The sequence below is a fragment of the Schistosoma haematobium genome, chromosome ZW, assembly GCF_000699445.3.
Source record: "Schistosoma haematobium chromosome ZW, whole genome shotgun sequence".
In the NCBI taxonomy this organism is placed as follows: Eukaryota; Metazoa; Platyhelminthes; class Trematoda; order Strigeidida; family Schistosomatidae; genus Schistosoma; species Schistosoma haematobium.
In genome coordinates this window covers 34,218,707-34,238,576 of record NC_067195.1, presented here as the reverse complement: position 1 = coordinate 34,238,576, position 19,870 = coordinate 34,218,707, and the positions used below count along the sequence as shown (strand labels likewise).

The 19,870-nt window shown below is 33.5% G+C and overlaps 1 protein-coding gene across 1 annotated transcript; it reads right to left on the bottom strand.

Moving 5' to 3' along the window:
- Nucleotides 1-556: 556 nt before the first annotated feature.
- MS3_00003370 (uncharacterized protein) lies at nucleotides 557-18,905 on the bottom strand. Its single transcript, XM_051211140.1, has 7 exons — nucleotides 18,843-18,905; nucleotides 15,884-16,000; nucleotides 13,642-13,869; nucleotides 12,406-12,547; nucleotides 8,854-9,251; nucleotides 6,238-6,732; nucleotides 557-5,283 (listed from the first exon to the last, which is right to left on the bottom strand). The coding sequence occupies exons 5-7, from the start codon at nucleotides 9,007-9,009 to the stop codon at nucleotides 586-588; spliced, it is 5,349 nt and encodes a 1,782-aa protein (XP_051071178.1). The 5' UTR covers nucleotides 9,010-9,251; nucleotides 12,406-12,547; nucleotides 13,642-13,869; nucleotides 15,884-16,000; nucleotides 18,843-18,905; the 3' UTR covers nucleotides 557-585.
- Nucleotides 18,906-19,870: the final 965 nt, after the last annotated feature.

Sequence of the window (19,870 nt, the reverse complement as noted above, 5' to 3'; positions counted from 1 at the left end):
ACTGATCATTCAGCTTTTATGATTGGGATGTACCGTTCTTAATTTCACTTGACTGTTACTGGAGTGTTTATCTAAAACTCATAGCCTAAGTGACTTTTCTCGTTCATCTAGAAGAGACTTCGAATAACTAAAAACATCATTTTCTCCAATCAATACAACTATTATATATATATATATATATATATATATATATATATATATATATATATATATATATATATATATATTAGGTGATTTGAAGTACAAGGCAGGGAACCCTGGACCTAGGTTTCATCATAGTTTATACTCGTCAACAAGGTGGATCTACAATACTGATGGAGTTGACACTTCCTGGGGGATCCAAACCCGCGTTACCCGATTCACTGGGATTATTGGCCATATTACAATTTGATCGACAGAATTATATCAACACTAAGAATTAGACAAAACTGACACTGGTAACCACTTAGTGATTAATTAATGTAATTTATTTATATAAGTTATTATTTGAAAAACCAGAGTTCAGCAACTAAAAATAAATTGATGTTCAAAAGACGGAACCATTTAATTAATCTAAACAGTTTATATTTCATTTAGTTGTTATACTCAAATAAGTAAACAAGTTTGTGATCGTCTCTCACCGAAGTGTCCACAGTGTTGATAAAGTTTAAAGTCCTCTGGTTTTATATGCTTAAAAGGCAGATAATGAATCATTGGATCTAAATATTTTACATCATTCATCTTATCTTGAGTAGAATAGAAGTTTAGGTGTTGACCAATGCTTTCAGTTACTTTTGAATTCGTGTTTAAATGAGCTTCTTTCAATACCAACTGGATACCAGTGCTTTCATTGTTTAAATTATCATCAGTGGTAATATAATATGAAATAATATAGCCATCAAGGGTACCAATAAATAAACTTCTGTCACTAAATGGATTTTTACTGATCGTTGTTATAGTATGTTGTACGTCAATAAAAGTAACAATTTTGGCTAACGCTGGTCTAACTAAATAGATTGTTGAATGGTGAGAAAAAATGCATAAATTATCGTTCAGTACGTAACCATGAAATTTTACTGGGTTACAATTTGTGTACTGTTTAGTTTGTACTGTGAAATGAGGTATGTGCTTCTTGAAATACTCATGTGACACATGTCTTGTTCCTGGTGGTAGGATATAATATTGCCCAGTAGTAGAATCGTACAGCTCGTGCTTCGGGAAAGAATAATAAAGAGTTTGAAATGGTGACCATTCACTCAGTCCTGTAATCGATCTCAGTATAACAAGCATCCATTCTTTTGATAATTCACTTTGATCAGTTTTAACAATTTCAGCTAATAGCATACCTTTCGGTAACCCCATGCCTGTAATCCAATCAACTGAAAGATCAGATTTTATGCGATCATTAAATTTTGCAAAGATAACAACAACTAGAGAGGACTCATTTTGAATAGGCGCACAGTTTAAAATATGTAAATCATATTCTGTATTATCAGTCAGCAAAGTCTTAAGTTCTTTGGTATGTGTGTACCATAATTTGCCATTTTGTTCTGTACTTTCATTTTCGGAAGAATAAAAGCTCCAGAATGCTAGTTCTTGGCATATATAAGCACCTTGCTTTAATCCATCACTATTTCCCATTTGGACGACTAAATGTTCATCATCTGATGTCACAAAAGGTCTGGAGCCAGGGACAATAGATGACAGTCTAGTGGATGTAACTGGTTTGATGCTAGCTTTGTTTTCCTCCTTATTCGTTTTATCAATTTCCACCTGTAAAATTACGTAAGAACATCCCTGTGTATTATTATCCAAAGCCAGCTCTGGCATTAGATGAAGAAAGTGGCCGTTCTTTTTAGTACGCTCAATATGAAAGCCGACCTGATTACCATATTCTACAACAATCAGTCTTTTGGATAAATCCCAGATTAAATTAGCATTTTCCTCAGTTTGGTTGTTTACAGACAAACCGATTAGAACATACTTACCACATGAACTAAGTACAACTGATTGAACTATTCCATTATGCGTAAACACGTCAGTAAGATGTCCGCTGTGTAAGTCAAATACGCCTAACTCATCACTATTATGACATGTCACTAACAGTATGTTGGATGAATTCGAGTAAATTAGTTGATTAATTGGTTTAGTTAGACAATCTATCCTGTTACTTCCATTTAGAAATGAGACAGGAGTTGTATCAGAATTTTGTTTTAATGCAGCGTTTGTGAGTGCTAGCGGTAAATTCCATAAATTTAAAATCTTTGATGTGCTTATATATCCAATGAGCTGTCTCTCTGAGGGATCAACTAACAAACGTGAGATAACCCCGATGGATGATGTTAGTGTAGTCAATTGTACGCCTAGGCGTACATCCCATATTAAAATATTACGAAATATTGCAGCTAAGACAATTTGGTCGTTTAGTGCAAATTCAACAGCTGTAAAAACTAAACTCTGATATTTTGTGTTTGGTAGGCGGAATTCTTTTGGTATACCAGTTGGACGTGTGATATGAACAAATACAGCATCGTTTTCATAGTCATAGACTAATACATTCTTTTTGGCATGGATCAGTAAAAATGAGTGGTATTTTGATAACTTGATATCGAGAATATTATCTTTTGTGATTAGATCATCATAAGAAATCCGAAAAGATTTGTTAATTTGACCCAATTTATTGATTAATAGTTGTAAAACACATGGGTGACTACTGTCCAAGATGAATAATCTTTGATTGTCATTACTGACTAAAATTTTACGTGGTACAAATTGTAAATCAATTGAGAATTGTTGTTCACCGGATTTTAAATGGAAACCAAGTAAATGGTCGGCTGAATTTATAAAAAATAAGTCACAACTTCTATTTATACTTTCATTGTTATCGTCAATACTAACATTTGGTGATTCTTTCTCGTTTACTCTACTGACTTGAACAAGTTTAACTAGCGTAGCACACGGTGTTGGACTTATTAGATGTAAAGGCTTTCCTGTAGTCAACTCGAAGATAACCACGTGATTAATTGTACCAGCAGATAAACTTTCGGAGAGATGGTGCAAAGACATAGATTTATTAATTGGTCCCTTAGTCTTATTTTTGTCTGTGTCATTATTGCAGTCACGGATGTTATTGTGGAAATTCTCATCTCCATCATCTAGATAGTCAACATATTCGCTTGGATTTAAGAAACTTCGTGTATTTTTAGTTTGCACAATGAACCCCACATAGTCGTCAGTGATATCGAGGAAGATAATATCCATATTCAATGTTTCCTTTTCAGGGTGTTTTATCCATATTGGTTTAATCCACAATCCTGGATTAATCTGACCTATTAGCGGTACGCAACCATCGATATCTATATCGATTTGATGAATTTTTAGAGTGTCTCTTTTTTCTTCATCTATAATAATGGCGTATTTACCATTAGGTGTCAAGTATAAATATCCGGAACTTGATTTCCAACAAGGGATCTCTCGTTCCTGCTGACAATCATATCGGTAAATAATTGGATCATTTCTCAATTTGATCAATATTTGATTGTTTAATTTCCACGCATCGTTATTTTGGTTCAAGTTACGTAAATTTAATAAAGGTGTCGCACAGGTGATTTGTCCCAGAAGGGGGTTACCCGGAGTAAGTGGATAAGAGTATAATGGTAACAGATGGCTTTTTTTGACAATCTCCATTTCACACTGTTTTACAAGTAAATCAATTAAAGAAATTCTTTCAAGTTCAGACATTTGCTTTCCAAAGTTAATGAATCTTGAAGTGAAACGAATCAGATATCCCAAAAGTTCAGTTGGTAAACTGTCTGGATTGTTGTATAAACTTTTACTTAATTGTGTAAGTATATTTTGCACAACACTTGATGCAAATCTGACCGTTTCAGTATTTTCGGCAAAGTTAGACTGATTATCTAGACTAGACAACATATCAATGAGAATTTGTAAATCGTTCAGTACTGGTTTAACACCAATTGAATAAATTTTCCCATAAAGCCAATCAAAAAAGAATATTGTTCGATAGCTGAACTCGTAATAATCTTTTGAATTCAGTAAACAGAATGATAGGTGTCGCAGGTAACGAACATTGTAATTTAAAACACGTAAATCACAGCTATAACCCTCCTTCTTTGGATTATTTGAACCACGAGGGACGGTGTAGTAAACTGAATGAAAGGAAATGCTATATGGTTTTAGAGAAAACAGATCTTTACTTTTTTCATACCATTCATTCAAAAAATAACTCTTCAACATTTTACTGACCACATTCATTGTCTTTGGATCCACTTGATTGTTAGTAAAAAGTTTGTACACAAAGTACCCATCTAAAGAACAAATTGGACTTTGATGCCCGAGACGAGCAGTTAAGCTTTTCTCAGAAGAATGTAACAGTAATAATAAACAGCCATTGTCAAAAACCGGAGTATTACTGTTTTCAAAATACTGTTGAGATGTTTGATTTGTAGGCAATTCATGTGGTAAACTTAAAATCTCCTGTAATTCATGTATGGTTGCACCTGGACTATTTAGTTTTTCGTTACCTACAGTAATAAGTAGATAAATAAGGTGTTCAACTGTATGGTGACAAAAATATTTCCCGAAATAGGAGATGAAATCATTCAAATGTGTGTGGATCAACTTACACACTAAGTCATTTCCTTTGATATATTCAGATGGTAGATCTGGTAAAATGCATAAACCCGCAGCACATGCTAAAATAGGTAAATTCTTTTCTTCGGAAATTAACTGAAACAGTTGATGAACACTGAGAAGTTGGTCGTTTGTTAAACAATGATTTAATTTAGTTAAATTATACATGCAGTTTGTAAATCCTCCAGATAAACCTTTAGAGCATACCTCCAAATTTAAACTTGTTGTAGGCAATAATATTCCATCACTAATTCCCATTTCTGACTCTTCAATGTTCTCCTTTAGCTTGGTCATTGTCAGATTGCCAGATAATATCAACTTTATTCCGCTAGCCAGACGTCTTGGGAATTGTTTTGCTTGTAGAATAGGTAGTAAGCCTTCCATAGAATCCTGATACTCGCTTACTTCAAGGTGTTCTATGCCACCAATTATGATGATAATTGACTTTGAAATATGTTTTCTTTGTAAGCATGATAGTGAATACAAGAAGGAAGCTAGAGTTGTAGTTTTTAATGTACCGATATCAGTTTGTAAAACAACACTGATTTGTTCAGCCAAATCTGATAAAACATCTGTGATCAGAATTGAATTTGTGTATATTCGAATAAGTAATAAACAATCAGTTGAATTAGCACTAAGTCGCTTTTGTACCTAAAGGATAAATTTTAAAATAAAAGGCAAATAAGCCAAATACTAAACTAAAGAACGATTTAGTATTTGTAATGTCCAGATAAAATTATATTTTAAGTTTTGTAATGTAATTCTAAAATCGTATGATTTGAATGGATCATTCTAAAAATTTGTAGTGATCCAAAATGTATTAGTCCATAAACCGAAAAAAATATATAGAAGTACCAGTGTTAAGTTTAATCATATTCTCGCACTGAGTTCTAGAGACGATATATTTTCATCGTTTACTTACCATAATAGTAAAAGTATAAAGCATAATATAGTTGGATTAACAATTTAGAACTAAGGTGTTTGTATGCTGGTTATGACCACGAAGATCTATTCAAACTGTTACTTTTAAGATAATTTAAACAACTGGTTGAACTTTAATGTTTTGAAGGATAAAATATTGTAAAACATCTACGTAATAAAAGCTTTTTTAAGACATCACGTCTTCGCGAGTATCGTAGTGAAATATGCCTATGAATTGATACACAAATATAAAAGAAAATTGCAGGTTTGTGTTCAAGGTAACACAAGTAGTAATATAGGCTAAATCTTGTTTATTCGTCTGTACACGTCTCGACCTGCTACCAGGAAGTAAATTAACTGAATATGTATTATTACATTCAACAAATTTTCCTTTTTAGACAATATTAAAAAAATATTTACAATACATCTTCCACCGAGTTTAAATCTGTTTATTTTAGTAAGACAAATATAAATATACTGATGTCATATCACTTTGGGTCACTTTTTTAAATATACACGTTAAGATAACGGGAATAAAACTACCCTATCACTGAAAGTGGACAAACTATTGTTATGCATATTAAGTTGGAGTGAGATAAGTTACCAATAAAAACAATTATCGAATCTGGTATGGTTGAATAACATTGGCCAAGTTTACTTTACTGTAAGAATATAAAAACTGACCTCTTGAAAACAGCAAGCAGCTACGCCATTAGCCAAACAAAACGGTTTTTCACTTGTTTTATCTGTAGTTTTACAGGTACTGTAAACCAACATAGGGACCTGTGCTGTTGGATCAGTATCTTCTAAATAACATAATGAGGTTTCTATTTCATTTATATATGAACTTGCAATCGGTATTAGCCATCCAACATAATTTAACGAATTCCATACATTATCCCAGAGATTAATACGTTTTTGGAATTCTCTTGCTAAATGAGTGTGTCTGTTTTGAATTTGTGGAAAAGTGATTACAGGCGCAGATAAGGTACATTCCATACCTTCATTTTTTTCAGACTCTACAAACGGAACAGAAGTTTCCTCTCTTTCTAATTGTAGATGACCAATTGGTAGATTTGGTAACATGAGAGCAACTTTCGTCCTTGCTCTTTTGTCAATCGCATCACATGTAAGATTCTTGAATCGTGTAACAAACTCTGAGAGATAATCTTGATGAAACTGAAACAAAAAAACAGTTGGATTAGGAGATATTTTCGGTTAACGACTTTGCGTACTTGCAAGTAGTATGATTTAGATCCAATCTATTCACAAAATGGAATTAAGTGAACGAGAAAGTGAATGACCGTTATCACACTTAGAAATTATCAATATACTCCATGAAACGTGTCTTGTGCTGTAATACCCTTGAGTTTGTGAAGGAAGTCCACTTGGACAGTAGTTCTTACTCTGTGTACTTCAGTTTAACTAAATATATCCATTTAAGACTAATTTTATATTTCAGTTAACTTGGTCATATTTTCCTTAAACCAAAGTAACATCCATTTAACCAACCTACATCGAATAGCCGGGATTTTCCAGTGGGAGTAATACCGATAATATATTTTACTGTACCCACCTTTAAGTTATATGATTCGTATTTTCTGTTTTAATTAAATACTTATGTATGGAAATTTTGTGATTTGCAATAACTTTTCTGTGGTGCTACTCGTAATCCTCTTTGTATACATGAAACCATGAACTTCGGGTAAAAATAACTATACTGTATCAAATAAACAGCGACGACTACAATATCAGACTGTTCGTGTCTGATGACACTTCAGGACGGATCCAAAAGTCTATTATGTGTTTCTTCAACGAGAGCCGCCTTTGGGGCAGGCAATATATTAACATATTAACGAGTATATATAACGTACAGCAGCCCTCCCACACTACCTTCTCTGAAATTGAAGGAAGTAGATATCAAGTATATGATCGTTTTATAGCTTTTATTACGCATTGCTGAACCACTGGGTAATAAATATCAATGGTTTGCGTAGAGTACTACGTAAAGGAGATAAGCCAGTGGATGATGTTACGAATCTTCTTACCGTACAGTTCAGACAGTAGTAATCTGCTTTTGGAAGCTTTACGCAATTTAGCTCAAAGTTTTCTACATTAGTATATACGTATACACCTGTTAATTTTTCTAGATCTCAGTTCCAACACTGTTTCTTTATATCCATTACATATTCATTTGGAATTATTTTAATTGCAGTTTTCTTACTTAGCTAACTGCTAACCGACGAGAACAATGAGAATTTTTACCAAACACTCCAGTAACTGGCCATGTAAATCAAGGTAATTAATAATTCTTCTTTGTCCACTTCCATTTGCCTATGGACAATAGACCTATCATTTTCCACATGGAACTCTAATTCTAAGATTCATCACGACTACACATAAACTGCATCTATATAGATCAAAAGCAGGACAATTATTTCCTGGAGTCGATATTCTAGTGAACTTTTTCTAAATGACCCCTGTTTTCCACTTCGATCAATCAGTGACAGGAGAAGACTTATTACCTGATTTGATGATTTTCTCTGTCACCATATATCGCGCAACTCGTTCATGAAGGCATAACTACATGGTAAGTCATTAATCGTGTCTCCATTAACTAATCATCAGTATGGACGGAAATTGTTGCACTGAAAATGTGTAACAAAGAAACGTTGTTTCATTGAACATAATAAATGTTTGGTTACATGTAGTCTACATTAAACACAGAATAACAATGACCATTTTCATTGAAAAATTATGCAATTTACAAGTGTTAATAAAACCAGGTGACAAATACAAATACAGAATCAACAAGTGAAGCGATACAGTTGAAATATCACACCTATAAGGATATTAATTAAGATGAACTTTCCATCCTGGGACCCTTGAAAATCTTTTTCATTTACCGGACTTAAATGCTTAGATTTTGTTGGTAAGTGAAGTCCTTAAAAAGACTAGTAGACAACATATTTATCTCCATACAAATTAAAGTAATCATTGAAAGAAACAGTCTAACATTTAGCTATCATATATACTTGTATCAGGAGAGTTCTTGTTAGTTGTGACGATCACTTTGTAACTAACTGTTATTTAACATCACTGAATACTAACATAAGCCTATTTATCTGTAAATCCTTTCAAAAATATGACAAAATCGTAGTTTTACATGAAAAGTATCAAAGCTGTATGAAGGACTAAGCATCTAATTTAATCCGAATATTTAGTTGGAGAAACGTCGAGTAACTTTAAATTACCACATTAAAGATTAATAAAACACTAAAGCATAATAGCACGAAATACCTTCCGATCAATCCCATTAGGCGATCTCCAGAGCACCTTTAGTTTTTGATCTTCGAATTTCGGCTTACTCTTATGAATCTTTTGGATCAAATGTTTTATAACAACCTGTAGATTATCCTGAAGCAGCTGATCAACCATGGATTGTTTTTTCGACATATCAGAATCCTGGCAATCAAATATTGTTCCAAAAATAGGTGTTAACTCCGGAACAATATCAATATACTTTTCAGTATTCAACTCATCATTTACATAGTACTGAATATCAATAATTTCCCTCTGTAGTACTATTGGATCCGAAAACATCCAGTCGGTATTTATGGGTGATCCGTTGTTATTCATCCAACCGTTACAATGTAGCTCAGTTGAGTTGATTAATAGCGACAATGCATGCGAGAATTCTGAAATGAAGATAAGTATTGTTAAGTGAAACCTTTTGAAAGATGAAGCTTTTAGAGATAGTGAAGGGAAGAGGTTTGTGAAATTCAGGAGCAAATTATGTAACAAATTTGCATAGAATTAAATAGATCACATATATTCACAATTTTATACTCAAGACTATTGTGCAGTGAAGCCGGTTGTCCCAATTTACAGTTTTAGCCGCACTTGCTTTTGGTGTCTTAAGCATTAAATTTGATTAGTGAAAAGCAAACACTAGACAGTTGAGCGACAGACAAAAAAAATCATCACTTCTCCACAAATTATGGAATTGATTAATGCAGCCATAGATGGTAGACTGGTATTGTTTTGTAGATAATGTGGTGCTTGTGAAAAAAACTGATTAGTAAACATTACACGGGGAGCTCTTATTTAGACCACCATTGCTATGAATTATTGGTACAGTTTAAAATTTACTAGCTGATTACATTTCAGTAACTCTGAATACACTTTATAAACATTAGATGAATAAATTATGAGCCTCTACCTCTAAAATTACTCAAAGTACTGAAAACCAATTTTCTGAGAATAATTGAACTCGGAAAAGTCTACACTGTATGGTTTAAATTTTAATAAATTTGACATTTGGTGATTCTGGTATAAGGAATGGTTAGATATTTGTGAGTTGCCTTCTATGAACGATCTGGGGGTTTCGCCCATCGCTGGAGTTCTGTATGATGGATGGCGATCTTCACAGGCACTCCATAGTGTCGAAGAAGATTCCATAACTTTCCCTATTCATGCCGTCGAGCGCTTTCTCATAGTCAGGGAAGTTGACATATAGCGACGAGTTCCATTCAAATGATTGTCCAACAGTGATCCACAGTGTTGCGGTAAATGATCTACCTTTACGAAAGCCAGCTTGTTGATCTCCAAGTTAGGTATCTACTGAATCTTTCATTAGGGTTAGTAATATTCTGCCGAGAACTTTATTTAATACTAACAGGAGTGTAATTCCTCTGTAGTCCTAAGACACACTAAGATTTCTCATCTTCAGAAGCTTGATGAGGTATCTCACGTTCCAGTCTATGGGTAACTGTTCTTTGTCGCGAATATTTCTGGAGGGAACATAGAACATCATCGAAGTTACCTCTATATCTGACTTCAGTGACGAAGCTGACATCCTGTCTAGTCTTGCTGCTTTGCCATTCTTGATTAGTCTGGTGACCTTACTGATTTCCTCCATTGTTGATAGAGAGTCGTATATAGGGGGGAAGTTCTATGCATCAATACTGATTGCCGCCTTAGTTATCAGAAGAGGTATCTGCCTTGTAGCTTCCGAAGAATCCTGGTTTTCACCATGAGGGATCATAACTTTTATAAACGAAGACCTTTCCATTTACAGTCTTTAAACTTGTTTAGCCTGATGAAAAATTTTCACTTCAGTCTATAAACCTGGCCTTTTCACACTTACTGTACCACTCAGAACTTATCAAATAACACCACGTTTTTATAAATAACTTACTTGTTAGTAATATAGTGTAAGCGAGTTTCTTGACCAATGTATTAAGGTAGTAACGGTTTATATTTAGTAAATAATCATTTTTATTTGATTTCATAGTTGGTAAAAAGCGTCATATTCTGTATAGAGATTAAGCCATCCTTGGAACGTTTAAAAAGTTATTTTCAACATTTATTATGAAAGTTAAAGTAAGTCTGTTCGTTTGGAGAGCAAGTAGAATATTTATTTTATGTACTTTATAAAAAGTATGGTCATTTTATGATAAGTTTTACTCAAAAATATCACAGGTTGTAAGAAGCTAATGAGAAACCACCGAAATAAAACGTATACATAGTTATCTTCTCAATTCCTTATGTCTTCTCTATTTAAGAATATGTTCGTTAAAAAATTGACGTTTTCCACTAAGGGTTAATAGGCTTATATTAAAGATGATTTACTAAACGAAACTCATCATAAAGAAAGTGCCAATAGTGTGGGAGAAGTGTTTCATCAGCAGTTACAATACCATGGTAGTATAGATTTATAAAACAAATGAATATGATTACTTCAAGAAGACACAGAGTCAAAAAGTTATTCGGCATCTGCTGACAGCCTGTAGTTGGCTACTGATTTCGAAGTGTGGTGAAGATTCAAAAAGAACTAAGTTGGGTCTAAATTAAACAAAAAAATTATTCACCTCATAATATTTAACATGATTTGCTTAAGAGAAATAAAAATTATAGTTTCATAAACGAAAGGTTTATCACCAGATTTTGTAATAAACATCATCAAGTAACTCAGTAAAGAGGTGGTTTTCATCAATCACCTTTTAAAAATGGTAATCTGTTCGCTTTGATTTGTCAAGATCAAAAGTGAGATATTTTATTAGCAGTGGGTTATAATAACTCGTCTAGTTTCCTATTCTTGAGAAGTAAATTGAAAAACTTTCGAAAAGTAATTTGACATAAAAGCAGTTTCTTCATAGATTTTCCAGAGTAAGATTCATATCGACTTAGTTATAGAAGGCATATTATTCAAGAGAAAGAATATATTTGTAAAATCTCAGCGAAAGAATTTGAAGTAAATCCAACGTTTCTCCAGGCAATCTGGTCCAAGCTTTTTCAAGGAAAATATTTTCCTTGGGCCAGATTGCCAGGCGAAACGTTGGATTTGCTTCAAAATGCATTCGCTGAGATTTTACAAATACATTCTTTCTCTTTAATGATTCACATTAAATCGGCGCCCAAATACTGTGAAACTATTCGTTCAAATTTAGACGAAGGTTCTTAGGCATATTACTCGTTTTGTAAACAAAACGGAATGAAGATTTAACGTAATATTCTCTGATACTATTAGCGTTTACTGTTGATACTGATTAGGTATATCAAAGTAAACAAACTGGAATGTGAATAACATATTTCAAACTAAGATAAATGTGGAAAATGAAGGTGATGTAAATCTTTAATAAATCCTGTTACTTATGACTGATCGAATCAAGGTAACGGAAAAACTAGTTGTCGCTACAAGAAAAATTTATTCATTGTCATAAATGAACAGTTATCTCAACGCTCACCTTTCTTTACAGATCAAGATATCTTTAAAGTCTGGGCTGATCAAGAAATAATCATTGAAATTTCTACGTTTTATCTCTAAGGTGAAAACACTAAAAAACTAACCTGTTAATACTAATGCATTAAAATCTTGTTCTGTTATTAGATTCTCTCGTAAACACAGATTTCCAATATAATAAAAAATCCAAACTATAATATTCCGCTCATGGTTCCACTCTTTTATTATCTTCTTGCGACTTTCAAATGACTATTTTAGCGTGAGAATAAAAACAATATCATTTCAATAAAACCTGAAGGGTGTAAAGAAGATATGATAGCAAGTCTGGTGAATGTAACCTATAATTTTGATAGTCGAATAACTACATTTAAATGTCTGCTATATGATTTTGTCTACTAATAAGTAGTCTATATGAGTACAAAGTATTTCTGTTTAACGATAAATAAGATGAATTACGAGTGACATCGTTTCGGAAAAAGTATCAATTTAAGTTGAATGAGGCTGATTAATATGCTTCATACAATCTATACTTTTGAGTTTTCTTCTGTGTTATATTACATAACATACATCCACTTCTATGCATACAGTGAACAGTAAAACACTTGTAAGGCCTGAGTTAGATCTTATGTGGAGCCATGGGTGAATGTTGCTAAGGTGTCTCCGGACAAAACAGTAACCTATTTCTTGCTGAATTTAAAAGCTTCTCCAGAGAACTTCAGTCACGTAGAAAATGATCTTCCTTATCAAAGATTTGAAATGAAAATTCAATGAATTAATTTTAATTAAATTAAACCCTTAAAAAGCAGAAAAATTTCCAGCTTATGTATAAAAATATCAACTACCAACATCATTTATTTAGTCTCAACCTATCCACATGAATAGAACTGAGACTGGTACCACAGAAAATCTGTTGATGGTGAATAAACTGTGCGACTGCAAGTCTCTTTAACTGGAAGATTTGTAGTTCTATTTGTACATTTAAGCTGTATGGTTGGCTTGATAACTCATGAACCGTACTCCATTAGACGACATAATGCAGCATACTAGGTACTAAAAACACTTTTAAATTAAAGAATATTCTATCACCTATCAAAACTCAGGGTAGAAGATTACTCTTCTGAAAGAATTCCTTAACATACGGCATTTGGCCTTCGACAGCTCGGTTCTCTATATCATTCAAATAATCCAGTCAAGAAAACTGGTAAGAGGCCAAGTTCGGGTAAAATATTTCCCTTTTATCTCTAAAGCTAAACGAAAAAATTCATTCAAAAGAACAAAAACAGTGAAGTGAACAAATATATTTGAGGTTGAACATTATAGTGAACACAGAAATGTAGGCCTACCTTATTTTCCAGCTTGTCTCCTAAATAGTCCATTGAATTCAAATTCCACTCAGGTTCACCTAGTACATTTGGGTTTAGATGATACCATTTTGCCAAGTCGACTGCTTGAAGAACTTTGTAATATGGATTACAGGTCTTTTGCTTCATACGATGTATAATACATTCAAATATATTAGCAGATATTCGTTTCGGTAATAATGGTAGACCATACTTTTGACCGAGAAGTACCTATAAAAGTATGCAAGAACTCAAGAACACTATAGAATGGTTACGTAACAAACCCTATAAACATTGACAACAGGTTCAAAATATTGTGAAACAGTTCACGTAGATAAATAAACGTTAGTTTAAAGAAAAATACATGAACTGTTCTCTTGTTAATTATTTTTTGAAAGGAGATAACGGCTATATAGGGTATGGATATTTTCTAAATCAAGTTTTTAAAATGAAACCGCGTTTATGAGTAAATAGAACTAACCTTATTAAATTGAGCTGATGGTCGGAGAGATATTCAGAATCCATCAAGAAAAAAGGATAGATATGTCCTACTTTTTAAAAATATAAACACTGGTTTCGATTTTCCAGAATGTTGTTATTAGTTTAAAGCTAAAATTCACTTGTTCTCACTTTCTTCAGTCAAAATATGCGTGAAGAATTCTCAACGATTTCGATAGTAAAACATTAGAATCCCTATTCCCCTTGAATGAGGTCATTCCGAATAAATGTCGATTATTACATTTCCGTATTAAACCATGTTGCTAAGCTACTTAACCATATTAAGATGACAGAGTCTGAATTCTAGTTCAAAGTGTATTTTAACCGTATTTCAATGACTTGGCATAATGTAGGATATCCAGAGCCTATTTAACTGTATTTATGTTGTATGAACATAAGTCAAATCAACACCGCAAAAATACTTAAGGTAAGTGGATCTTTTCACATATGATTTGATAAACACCGATCATAACGCCTTAGAATAAAAAAGCATGAATGTTCAGTTATATATATAAGCTGATTCATTCTCGCTCAGATCTTTAAAGGCAAAGGTTTTTTCATAACATACATAATTTTTCTTCCCAAAGGGTGTTAAACAGTTAGAATTCTGCCTAAGAAATGAGCAATTTTCAGGAATTAGTTAACAAGATCCTATAACATCGATAGAAATGTTTGAATTATTGAGAGAATGATGAAATCTCATTCAAGCTTCTGTGCTTGAAGTACTTAAACCAACAAGATTGGAAATACTCAATCCTGAAACAAGCATTCACTTCATCAACACTGGAGATATGGTTTACTGATGATTAGCGTCTAATGAAGCGTTAGTTTGTAGGTCTCTTGGAAGATGGGATGTTCTGAATTTTAGCCCGGCTTATTATCACGTGACTTGTTAGCCAATTGAAATAAGACTTATGTAATCCTAGCACTGCCTAACTAATTACTTATCGACCAGCATGAGCAACCTAGCGTCCTCATTGGTCCTTTGTTCGCCTAGCCCTGTCAGTTGAGTCCAGAATGCCAATAACAGCTCCCACTATGCGAATCATTTATTTCAGACATAATCGCTTTATATACAAGCCAAACGGACCATATCACACAATAAAATAGGAAATAATATTTGTTAAGATCAAGCCAAAAAGTGGCTGTGAACGTGGGAGACTGTAATCAATAAACTGAACGGTAAATCGTATAATAATAGTCTATAAGTCAAAATGAAGCTTACAATAAGAGGAATAGCGATATACACAATCTAGTTACTGAACAGTTATACAATAGGAATATATGTAATATTAGTCTATTAATAGTTCTCAGAAGTTACCCGTAATTTAACCTTCACCAGGATAATAACAAGGGATCTATTGAATTCAGTCAGTCTCAGAAACTGGACAACATGGTATAAGTTATCATCCAGTAACCGAACAGTGCAAATGAATACTTCGACTAAAAACTTTGTCTACATCTTGGACTAGCTGTGGTAAAAAACTAACAACAGATTCATTACTTCTGATATTTCGATAGGCGTTATTGCAAATCAATGTTCATGTAGTTACTGAATGGAAAGCTTTAGTAAAACTAGTTTGTAGAATAAACATATTATTGACTGTTGTGAAGCATGAACAACGCACGTTCGTTTTCAAAAGTTTATCAAGGGACTAATTGGATGAAACTACTGACTGCTAAGTTTTGAACCACAGCTTTTATGGGGTATTAAAATATTATACTTAATAGGATATGATTCACTTACAATTGGACAGCAATTAAGGTCATTACGACAGTATTGCAAGCTGAGTTTTCTAAACAAGTCAACATATCCAAGATGTTCCAATGGTACGATATCTTCCAGCGGTCTGGGATCGATAAACTGTCAACATAACCAAACGATCATAATTGTGTAAGTAAAACACTACTTTGTAAATCATATTAAATAACCAAGAAAAAGTGGAAATGTCAGTTTAAAGAATAATCGAATAATCGAAAACATTAAAATCAGTTCACTGACGCTTTTGTGTCTGAAATTCAGAAGTACTAACGTCTTTCATCATAGAACAAATGAATCCAATCGTGTATACATTCTTAGTTTTAGTATTTATTAATCGCTCTTTAAAGTACTGGTCTATTTTAGCTTTTAATGAAAAGTAATGTCACCTAGATTGGTTTTATAGATCTTTATCACAACGAATGTGATTTATTGATGGGAAATACTTCCACTGCATGTGGTGGTTAGTTTAAATAATTTATGACCATAACTCTAATACTGATATGTTCGAACTGGAAATTGAAAACAAAACAACCTATGTGAAAACCCTATTTTTATCCAATAAAACATTATCTAAATACCTAACTTAAAAGTGTGTCAAATAACTTTGTTTAATCACATAATTCATAGGTTTACGCGAAAACACGTGTAGTAAAATCCGCATAGCAGAGGAAGTAATTTCCATTATTTTACAAGAACCTGGCTGCTTCATATATCTACCTGACAAGTATGGAGTTTTATGAATTTCGGCGCATACAAATATCAAACCTTAATGAAAAGTTATCAAGTTTGTGGGTATACATTTTTCAAGACAAAATGAAATAATAGTTAGGTTAATTAAAATGTATCATATGAGCAGCAGAGATTTAGCACAGAAAAGGGTTAACTATCTAGGGAAAGTATTTTAGAAAGTTGAAACGGCGCGCATGATCTATGAAAAATGAACATAAAGGTGTATAAATGTTCAGATAGATATATGGGATAATACGAAGTCAGTCAGCAAAAACGTAGAACTTCGTACGTACGTACATCAGTTCAAGTTGTCATACCACATTAGCACACAGATACAATTGTCAATTCAAATCCCATAGTGGTAGAGGTAGTAAAAAGTATAAGTGATAATCGGAAGGATTAGGGTTTGAAGATGTTATTCAAGGAGTATAATACAGTGAAATAAATTTGGAAAGAGAAAAATTAAGGGACATGAAGAATTCAGATTAGAATTTGGGAGAACACAAAGAGTGGATGCACCCGTGTCGTTGCAAACGACTTTAAGTCATGTCATTCAGGGTCTCTAACCATCGGTTGATATAATCTCGCGGTCCCCAACCAGGTAGTCTACACCTACCAACATGACTCAGTTCACTTGTCAGTGGCTTCATGGACTTGTGCCATGTTGTGATCTGGCCGCCCCTAGCTTTCTTCCAACCTACTCCTATACCACTGAACATCGCACGTCGAGGCAGTCAGTGGTCGGACATGCGTAACACGTGTCCCAGCCATCTCAACTGATGAAGTTTCACTACGTCATCAATTGATTTGCCATCCTTACCTAGTACCCGTTTCTTAACAACTACATTACTTACTCGGTGGTCCCAGGATATACGAGCAATGCTTCGAAAATACTAGTAACCTACGAATATCCTGTACTCTTACCGGCCATATTTCACTGCTATAAAGTAGGACGAGACGAACTGCTGAGAAGTAAACCCGTCCTTTGGTTGGTAGACGGATACCTCAGCTGCACCATAAATGACACAAGTTGGCAACAGCTAGTCGAGCCTTCTGCATCTGTGCTGAGATTTCGTCACACACCAGAACACAAAGACTGATGAGACTCCCAAGATAAGTGAAGCGGTCAACACACTCAACTACTTCACTCACTATCATTAGTTCAGATGCCGATGAAACCCAATCCTGAAGCAACATTTTGCATTTCAAGGGGGGAGAATTGCATCCCGAACATGCTTGCATTGCTGCTTACGGTGGTCAGAAGACTCGGCATTTTGTCAGCGTCTTCACCAAACAGAACTATATCATCGGTATATTCCAAGTCAACAAGTGAGTCTCCCGGTACAAGTTCAACTCCCGTAAATGTAGATGAGAGAAGTGTTATCTTTAAAAGTACGCCAACGACAAAGCTAAACAAGAATGGAGAAAGTGGACAACCCCAACGAACACCACTTGAGGTAATCAATTCTGATGACAGTTCGCCATGAGCTCTCACTCGACCAGTTGTGTTTGAGTAGAGAGCCTTTATAAGGTTAATGTACTTCTTTGGTACTCCTTTCAGTGAAAAACACTAAACTGAAACCTATTTAGCTATTTTATTTTTGAGAAATCCATAAAATTGACAATTACAAGTAAGTGCTTACAACAAATTGACTAATTGATTTTTCTTTATATTCTGTTGTCGATTTCCGAAAGTTTATCAATAAAGAACTATGCTTCTATTAATTATTTTGGTTTACGGAGTAGTCATGTCTAAAATTATTATTCAAATTATAAAAATCCGAACATATCAGAAGTAAAATTATCACGTCTTTACAACTGAATAGGTACTAGTATTTTTTCACTACAACCTGAGTTGAACCACTGACCCACACTTTAGAAGATAATAATAGTAATAATCACTTTCAACATGGTTAAGTTCAATTAGTTGAGCTAAATAGAATTTAAAAAAATAGTCAACCAAGTGATTCTCCCTTAGGAGCTCAACAGTCACGTATATATAGCATTATAATTGAGGGTTGGTACCTCAGTTATGGAAATGTTTAACGAAACCTAGAAAAAGGGATCAATCCCTAATGGTTGTGCAGTTTCTAGTGGTCTATCAAGTAGTGTTGATTACTGGAGAAAGCTGTCGTTGAGAAACAATAAAGTTCAACATGTTGTTTGATTTAACCACAAATACTAAAAAAAAGTGAAGGAAACCTCTTCAACTTACACAAACATCAAGCCCATATTTTTCTTGAGAATATTTACGAATATCGTGATATATACTTTCTTGTAATATACGTCTTTCCAAAGAAAAATCTATTTAATTAGAAAAACATAAACATATTTTATAACACTCAACTGCCTAAAATATGTAGCCACATTTTTTAATATGTGATGAATCATTCGGACCAAGAGATCCACTTTTCATAAGCATATGTTCTTTAGTGTTCACTAGGATTCGTCCTCATGTCTCTTACAGTAATTTTATTTTGAATAAAAGTTCAGTATTAACTTATCCTTACATGGTCATCACTTATTATCAGGTTAAAAGTGAAAAACTGGCTCAATTTACAGGGTGTAGTTCCTGGAAATATCTCCCTAGTTAAAGATATGTGATAAGTGATGTTTTCTTGACGATAACCAGAATTTAAATATATATAAATGATTGATTTCTTGAATGCCGACCTCTATGAAAATATAAACAGAATATACTTTATACGATCGAGAAATGCTTTTAAAAACGTCGAACCCTGTCGGATGATCATGAGTAACAGGAATTTGGACTGAAGTTTGAAGCCCGATTTATCGCCATTCACAGTCAAATCACTTAACTTAGTAATTCCACTAAACAACACAAATTCGATCGATAATGGGTATACAGTATTACGACCAGTAACTTTAAAAGTGGTTATTCTTCTGGATGCACTCCCCGAATGGTTCGGTGTTATTGTTTGGGACTTCAGTGCAAATTGATGAGGGTTAACTTTTTTGATATCCAACTATTAAATAAAAAAGGCAAATACATAAATAATTATCAGGTGTTTGATTTATGTTACCTAGAGATATATAGCATTCAAGTTATATACCGGTCTTCATTTCATCAAAAACAGAATAAGTCAAATGTAAAATCACAGAATCTATTCGAAAGCTACAGATAAACGTGATGGGAATTCTATTCACTTCCACAAAACTTATTTAAATTGAAAACTGACGAGATTTCGATCTAGTTGTTTGAATATTTGATAAGAAGTTAAC